At 40.3% G+C, this 9,311-nt stretch overlaps 1 protein-coding gene across 1 annotated transcript; it reads right to left on the bottom strand.

The window, feature by feature from the left end:
• Positions 1-376: 376 nt before the first annotated feature.
• On the bottom strand, positions 377-5,534 carry LOC110914495. The gene is made up of 2 exons (XM_022159284.1): positions 4,146-5,534; positions 377-4,072 (listed from the first exon to the last, which is right to left on the bottom strand). Exons 1-2 carry the CDS (start codon positions 5,532-5,534, stop codon positions 377-379), a joined length of 5,085 nt encoding a protein of 1,694 aa, XP_022014976.1.
• Between the last annotated feature and the right edge of the window lie 3,777 nt (positions 5,535-9,311).

Here is a 9,311-nt window from a genome sequence, read left to right as displayed (position 1 = left end):
AAATTCATTTTAAGCCTATATAACATAATTTTTGGTATCTAAACTGATTTAACAACAATATTGAACATGTTAAGGCATATCTTGTTTATCATAGGGCTAGTTAGGCATTCCGAACGCATTTTACGCGAACGACGCGTTAAAGTAGCATAAGCTACCTAAGCGGGTCGTAACGGGTCAAGAGCACTTAGGATAGGTTTCATTTTAGTACGTAGGCTTTTTTTTGGGTAAAGGGTTACCCCGGTGATTTTATAAATATAAATAAAAACAAGTAGGAAGCTGAAAATACTCCCTAGTTCTCTTAGTGGCATACCACTAAAGAGTGAAACAGAAAACCAAAAAACAACCAATTACATCAAATGACATAACAAAATGGTCTTCACTCTTCATCCAAGAATTCTTCCTTATCCATCATCCATTCTTCCAAGAACCGCTTGACATTCACATTCTGCTTGTACTTGAAAGAAGTTAACTTTAATCTGACAGTGTCGATAATATCATCAGCAAGTTGCTCCGGGGGTCTCAGTTTGTTTTTGAAGAGTTTCGAGTTTCTTTCCCGCCATATAGTATAAGCCGAAGCTGCCACCACTAATCTACTAGCCACCGCATAAACCGATCTCGATTTTGCCGCAGCTACAAGCTTCGAAGTGATGTCATCCCATGTTTCTCGAACCGTATCCATTCTGATTTTTTTTCTCACTTTACTCCATACTATCTTCGAGTAAGGGCATTCAAAAAAGAGGTGCTCATGGTTCTCTACCCCTGAATAACAAAGTAAACAGCACATGAGATTCATCGAACCTGTAACCGTATGGTTCCAACGAAGAATCCGGTCTTGTGTCCACAGCTTCTTCCTGTGAATAAGCCAGCAAAGGAACGCATGTTTTGGAATATTGAAGACGGACCAAACAACCTTTGCCCATGATGTTTGCTGATCACGCCATCGAATAGAATCCCAAACCTCCCTAGATGAAAACGGAACCAGCTTGTTATCCGAATTCATCCATAGAACTCTATCCTTTGTATCCGCCAAGTTGAGAGGTTGGAGCTGAAAAAGGATCGGGTAAACATTTCTCCAAGCTTCCGGCCAAAGCCACTGGCCATCACTAATCGCGTCAACTACTTTAGATTTGATATTAAACCCATATCGAGCCATCTGACGAGGAGTCACTATATATTGCAACGGGCACTCGGACGTCCATTTGTCAAACCAAAGCGATGTGCGATGACCATTACCAATCTTCGTCCATAAATGCTCACGAAAAATATCTTTACATTTCATAAGACGTTTCCAACCCCAAGGAGAATTGACTTGAACCGGTATGTCCCATATACTCCGGCCACGCAGTCTATACAACTCTATCCAGGTAGTCCACAACGACTTCCTACCCGAAATAATGCTGTAAATATGATACGCCATCAGAGATTTATTGACATCCGATATCCGCCTTATGCCCAACCCACCTTCCATCTTTGGAAGACACACTTCCTTCCATGCCACTTTAGCTCTACCCTTTGAACCCGAACCATTACCCCATAAAAACTCTCTCATTTTGTTCTCCAACTGTTTTATAATACTGACTGGCAGAATAAAGACCGACGCCCAATAAACATGTATCGAAGAAAGCACAGCAACCACCAGTTGAAGCTTACCAGCAAACGAAAGAAAACGGTTCTTCCAGTCATTGATTCGTTTATCCACACGCTCCACCAAAACTTTGCAATCATTTCGTAACAACCGTGATGCAATCAAAGGCACACCCAAGTATTTAATAGGAAGTTTCCCCTCCTCAAAAGGAACCACTTCAGCTATTCTAGTCTTGGTCGAATCTGGCACATTGCAAAAAAAAATGGTACTTTTCGCATTACTAGGCACAAGACCCGAGCACTCTTCAAACTGCTTCAAGGAACGCATAATAAGCTTTACCGAGCCGACATCCCCTCTAGCAAATAAAATGAGATCATCTGCAAAACACATGTTAATAATCATTTGTTTCTCACATTTGTTGTGGAACCGAAACGACGGGTCAAGTTGAGCATTTTTGTTTAATATCATCGTTAGAACTTCCATAACCATTGTAAACAGGTACGGAGACATAGGATCTCCTTGTCGTAAGCCTCGTTTGCCTTTGAAGTATCCATAAACATTACCGTTTACACTCACGGAGAAGGACGTTGTAGTAATGCACTCCATAATCCACGATATAAACCTTGGCCGAAAACCAAATCCATGCAAAACATCTCGTAAAAATCTCCAATCCACAGTGTCGTACGCTTTCTGAATATCAACTTTCATAGCACATCTCGGGGGACCCCTTTGCCGATGATAATTATGCATAAGCTCTTGGGTCAACATTATATTGTCGGAAATCCTCCTACCTGGAACAAACGCTGACTGATTATCACTTATAAGATCCTTTAAGCCTTCAAGAATTCTATTCGTAATAATCTTGCTAATTCCTTTATAAATCACATTGCAGCACGAGATAGGTCTATAGTCAGTAACTATTCCGGGAGTAGAGACCTTTGGAATTAGAGCTAGAAATGTGTGATTGATCTCCTGAAGCAACCTACCAGATTGAAAAAAATCGATGATAGCAGCCGTAACATCACCTCCAACAATCGACCAAGATTTTCTAAAGAATTCCGACGTAAAACCATCGGGGCCCGGGGCCTTGTTCTCGTTAATAGAAAAAATAGCAGCTTTCACTTCTTCTGGAACAATTGGTCTACACATGGATTCTGCCACAATAGGATTCAAAGAGACCGAGAAGCAATCCTGATTGACTCGGGTAGCCATACCCCCTTCTTTGCCCAAAAAATCTCGGAAGTGATTAACCAATGCCGTAGCAACCTCGTCGCCATCATAACTATTACCAGCCGTATCTTTTATGAAGTTAATTTTATTGATATGGTTGCGACATTTCACTACGTTATGGAAATAAGCGGTGTTAGAGTCCCCCGCCTCAAGCCACTTTTGCTTAGCTTTTTGTTTCAAAAATCTCTCCTCATCTATCGTAGCCTCCTTGTATTTCATAACACATACTGATTCAGCTTCTTTGAGATGCATATTGAAAGGGTCCGCATCCAACTTGCCTTGCAAATCGTCCAATTCTGACTTTAAATCAGCTACTTTTTTGTGCAAATTACCTTGTTTCCTAAGTAAAACTCGGAACGGGTGTTTGAGCCCTTTTAATTTCTTGACAACACGAAACATTGGAACCCCACTAACCTCCATATTCCAGCCACTGGTAACCACATCCAAAAAATCTCTTTTATGTGTCAAGAGATTAGTAAACTTAAACGGCTTCGGCTTAGTCTGTTTAGCCATTTGAATTTTTAACAACCCCGGACAATGATCCGAAATACCATTCGGAAGGAACATGGCATATGCATCCACAAACTTATCAACAAAACTCACATTTGCCATGATTCGGTCTAGCTTCTTTCGAATTCCAATACCTTTTTTTGGTCGTTGATTCCACGTATAGTGCATCCCATGAGCTCTAATGTCAAACACCTCAACATAGTTCACACATTCATTGAACTCTCTCATAGCTGCATTTACATCCGACGATCCCATGCACTTATCATCCAGATTCAGGGCCACGTTAAAGTCCCCCATGATGATCCACGGACTAGACTGAACTACTCTCTTGTGCATTCTCATCGAATCCCAAAGTTGTTTCCTCTCCTGATCACTGTTACTAGCGTAAACAAAAGACACATTTATCATAGTTTTATCACTTTTAAAATAGACTTGAACATGCATGACTTGATTTGTAGCGTGCACCACCAATACGTCAACATTATCCACATTCCATCCTAGAATAATTCGCGTACCTTTGTTACACAATCTACCATTCGATGTCCAATCCCAATTCCGAAACACCTTCTTACACACCCCATCAAGCTTCTCCACCTGAACATGCGACTCCAGAATAGCAATCACTTGTAAGTTATTACCCTTTACAAACTTCTGAACCTCTTTTTGCTTAAGGGGATGGTTCAAACCCCTAACATTCCAAGCTGCTATACTATCCATTAATAACCTCTTGAGCAGGTGTGCTTGCACCTGTGGAACTCGAATTCTTTGGTTGAGTATCATTCATAAAATCATAACCCCCCACATTCGGGTGTAGTCTCACCTCATCCATCTCAGAGCCGTATTCATCATCCATATTATTTAACGCCTCAAAAGTATTAGAAGTTCGAATACCCGGACCCTTAGAACCAATCGTACCTCCTGAGGAACTCGGTTTTGAAGCATTCGTGTCTTTAGGTACCCCGGAGCTTGTCGAGTTCATGTGCTTTGGTCGGTAGATAAGTCGTTGTTTTTCTTTCACACTAAACTGCTGGTTCTTATTTTTCTTCCTGTTGTTACCACTTTTAAAACCCTGGTCATCCACCTTATCTTTAGTATTCGGACCCTTATCATCGGCAGGTTGTAAAGGACATTCATGCATTCCATGGCCAAACACCTTGCAAGTTTTACATTGTGGTGGTTTCCATTCATACTCCAATTGGATGCTACTCTTGAGGTACCCCCCCTCTTCCACATTTGGAATTGCTACAGTAACGTTTTCTATCAAATCCTTATCCGCATCCAGTTCAACTATCGCTCTAGCGTATCCACTTCTGCCCCACGAGTCTAAACACATTTTAGTAGTCTCATTATCCAACATTTTAGGAGTTCCCACCTTCGAAGCAATCAGACTTAGACCATCCTCAGTATAAGCAGCCAACGGAACATCATGCATTTTAACCCAAACGGGAACCTTTTTTAGCTCTTCTTTCTTCAATTCCGTATTCGGAGACCATTGTTTCAAAAATAGTGGGATATTCCTGATAAGCCATGGACCATCTTGCAAAACTTGCTCCATACCATCCTTAGACTTGAATTTGAAAAAGAAAAAGCCTTTTCCGTTCATCATACACTTTTGCATACCATATTTCCCCCATCTTTGACTAACAAAATATTCCACAACCGGGAACGCTAGTCTTTTCCCCAGAAAATAACCAAAAAGCACATTAGTAAAACGATCTTGAACCTGTTTTACCGAGGCGATTGGGATCATAACATCAGCGTCAACATCCTCAACGGCTTTGTTGTTTTCCAGGAATCTGAAGTTAATCTTTTGAACTGGTTTTACCGTTGCCAGCTTCTCCGCATAAGTCTGCCCTTTCATGCCATTGCCACTACCCGAATTACCTGCCTCCACATCATGTTTCTTAAGAACGACTGGCTCAGTAATTTTTTCTAATTCATCGATTATGTTAATCGGTTTCTGACCAGAAGATGCCTGCTGACCAATACTTCTTCTAGGCAAAACCCGATTGCCCTCTATATTTAGCGGCCTCCCCTCAAACAAACCCTTGCCAAGACTAGGATTTTGACTATTAGCCGGCTGCCGTATGAACACGTCCCCATGCAACCTTTCGGAAAAAGATTGAAACACTAAATCCTCCAAGCCACTATCTCGATTTATTCTAGGGTTTATCGGATTATCAAAACAATCCGGAGGTTTGGATGCCATAACACTTGAGATGACAGAACATGCAACGTAAAAACGATCAATATAGGCAAGAACAAGAACGAAAACAGACAGGAAACCCTAACTTAGAAAAAAAGAAACGAAAGATCCTACTCCTTGCTTCAAAAGATTAGTGACCAAGGTAGAATCAAGATACCTTACTCAGAAGGATCGATAAAACCTCAATACCTAACCCAAATCGATCAAGAAGGAAGATCAGAAAGCGCAAGAAGTTAGGGTTTCTAGGATTCGCCATTTTCGCCCAGAGCCATTGTCTAATATTTTTAGTACGTAGGCTTTGTTAGACCATATTACATAAGTTCCCACACTTATTTGGTTTATGAAACCTCGTACTACCCGATCCTCCGATAGGTCCGTTTATTAATGTAGATACCTATATAGGTGCCGTTTGATTCCGTGATCTTCTAGCATTGCTTGGTGGTTATCCTATGACTTCTAAGCAATCTCAAGTGAGTACATAGACCCCTCTTTTACTGTTTTCTAAACATTTTGGGGTGAAACACATGTGCCTACTTGTTACTTTCATGCTTTCATGTTTTCGCATTATATACTTGCTATGTTCCTTAGTGTGACAACTCGAATTTCTAAGATTTTATTTCGTACTTATTGCACGTTCATGTATTGATTAGTCATAAGCACAATTGATTTCCATGGGATTATATATATTTTGATTATTTGGATTGTGCATAGTTGTTTGTTATTTGTGAAATTGGGAACTTAGTGATAAAATTAGAAAATGGTTATGAGATGGTGTGCATGTGTAAAATATAATACTTAGGGATGTAAATGGTAATTAGTGAAATCCTAGATACTTAACCCTAATCTAAACTTCACTAATCACTTTTCACAAGAATTCAAGCACGTACTCTCATTTCTTTGGCTCCCTAGCAATCATCACCATCATCATTGGCACTAGTAAATCATCACACTTGATTCCTCTTCCTCTAGAATCGTTCAAGGTAATTGTTTAATCATTGTTCATGATTAATTGTTGATTGATTTCTTGATTTTGTGTTCATGGAATGTGTTCATGGAAAACCCTAATTGCTCATGTGATATTCTGTGATTTAATTCTGGATAGTTGAGATTACGACGATGATTAGATGCATGCTTGATAGGTTATTATTGTGATGATTGTTGTGGTTTAACATCGATTGAATAATCTTGGTTATCTGCCGTCATATGATTAGAATTAGGGTTTGGTTGAATGATATACGTAACTGTTATAATCCTGTCGAATTGATCATTTGTATGTACGTTGTTGTTAGTCAGAGTTTAATTGGGATGCTCTTGTCTGAGTTATGGGTAGTGCATCGAGGTCCGAAGTTATAAACATACGATTTGTCTGAGTTTAACAAGCATATGGTCCGGATATAATGAATTTGAATGGTCCGACTATAATGAATTAGATTGGTCCGAGTTTACTTGATTGTGAGTGGACCGAGTTTATTTAATTGTGAATGGACCGAGTTTAATAAGTTGTGAATGGTCCGAATATAATGTGTAGTTTGGTCCGAGTTTAATAAGTTGTGTATGGTCCGAATATAATGTGTAGTTTGATCCGAGTTTAATGGGTTGTTAATGGACCGAGTTTAAAGTGATATCACATGGTCCGAATTTAATGAATTGCACTTGGTCCGAATTTAATGTATTTCAAATGGTCCGAGTATAATAGCTTGTTTATGGTCCGAGTTTAATAGCTTGTTTATGGTCCGAGTTTAATAGATTGATTATGGTCCGAGTTTAATAGCTTGTTATGGTCCGAGTTTAATGATTGGAGGTTGTCCGAGTTTAATGAAATGTCCTTGGACCGAGATTAATATGATTGACCATGTCTGAGTTTGCATGCTGATTTTATGTCCGAGGTTGTATGATTACATGTGCTATCCGAGTTTTGAACAGGGGAGACCCCCCCCCATACTTGTCTGAGTTTTAGAAGGACAAGGCCCTGTCTGTCTGATGTTTAAATTGAATCAATGAGCTGCATACTATATAATGATTAATCTGTTAAGCTTATTAACGATAATAACATGTTCAGTATGTTATCAGTGGTAACCAGGTTAACAATTACGTTAGATTAAACTGTGAAATCAAAGATGCGACGCATGAACTATATGAATATGATTAACTGTTTACGTGATGTATGATTCTGTATATGATTGTATGATACTGAATGCAACAGTATAATCCTGCATGAATGAACGATCTATGCATACAATAAGCACACAAAACACAGTCTCTTGAATGTCAATGATTTGTAAACCGTAATTTGATGCAAACACTTACATTGTATCATATGCAACATATCCTAGGTCGTGTGTAACGGACTTAGACGTTTGATAAAACCCTAGAAGCAATAACATACCGAGCAAACCAAGGTGAGTTCACACAGCCAAGGCATGGGGTTCCCAGGGTGGGAATGGGATTTGATTATTTACTGGTACTTATCTATACTGGAACGTAGTGATGTGAATTGATGAACTATGGTACATACTCTGCTGATTGAACTACGACTAGACTAGTAACACTTATTGAACTGATCTTCGCACACCTGCCAAGGGTTGGCCGCGATATTATGACTGACTTCGCACACCTGCCTTTGGAAGGCCGCGAACTGTACTTTACTAAACTTCGCACACCTGCCTGGTAGGCCGCGATACGGATAAACCTAGTCTAGAATACTCGGGATGAACATTCCCCTAATATCTTCGCATACCTGCCTGGGAGGCCGCGATGGAAACCAATACGATACATGACATAACGAACGAACATACTACTACTCACACTATACTATTACTGAACTGTTAACTGTGAACTCGCTCAACTAGTTGTTGATTCTCTGCTGCATGCCTTGCAGGAAATTAGGTACATATGGAGCTTGCACAGGGAGGAGCAGGTCGTTGTGGAGCTTGGATCGTGGATGTTATGTTATACTTACAACACTTGAACTATTTACATTGGACTTCATTATTACGCTTCCGCTACTTGAATTATGTTTTGTTGGAACATCAATCGTATTGAATAATTGGTTTACATTTATTATACTTGACATTAACTGCATGTTCGATATGATTGGTGGCTTGATCCTGGTCAGTCACGCTCCCAAGCGGTGATACTCCGCAGGTGGATTTTGGGGGTGTGACAGATTGGTATCAGAGCCATTGGTTATAGAGAACTTGGTTTTAATATGGGAAAACGTTTTTATTAAAACCAGACTATAACCAGAGCAGTGCTCTCAACGATCCACAACGACGCTTCGCTCCACGTGCAAGACTCGACATCCTAGGTAATAAGGTTTATGTTTATTACCTGCTTGCTAGAATTGCATAGAACTTTGCTCGTAGTATGCTTACATTACTTTGCTCACTACATGTTACTGTTTAAGAACACCTATGTGCCTACACTTTTCTGTCATCGCACTACTCGCGAACCATTCATACTTATGCTACCTTTACTGTTCGATCATGTCTGGACATGTTGACATGACTCAAGCCCAGTTGACGACTCTCATTAACGAACAAGTTGTTGCGGCACTTGCAGCCGCACAAGCAGGAGGTATAACCTGCTATTCCAGACCTATCCTAGGATGTTAGATCCTACTCTCGTGACCCAACTCTCGCGCTTAACCTTGACCTATCTTTCTCGCGCAACGGGTCGGAACGCACAGCAGCCTGTCTGCACATCCAAGAACTTCATGGACTGTCGTCCAAGCACATCCAGTGGCACAGGAGGAGCAGTGGGACTACTCCATTGATTTGG

Source organism: Helianthus annuus, chromosome 15 (assembly GCF_002127325.2).
Source record: "Helianthus annuus cultivar XRQ/B chromosome 15, HanXRQr2.0-SUNRISE, whole genome shotgun sequence".
NCBI classification, from domain to species: domain Eukaryota; kingdom Viridiplantae; phylum Streptophyta; class Magnoliopsida; order Asterales; family Asteraceae; genus Helianthus; species Helianthus annuus.
Note: the sequence above shows the minus strand (reverse complement) of the source record. Positions and strands in the feature narration are given on the sequence as shown.

Coding starts and splice junctions, on each gene's coding strand:
- LOC110914495 (XM_022159284.1), bottom strand. CDS start 5,534: ATGGCATCCAAACCTCCGGATTGTTTTGATAATCCGATAAACCCTAGA. Junction 4,073..4,145: donor ACGGCTCTGAGATGGATGAG/GTGAGACTACAC, acceptor CGAGTTCCACAG/GTGCAAGCACACCTGCTCAA.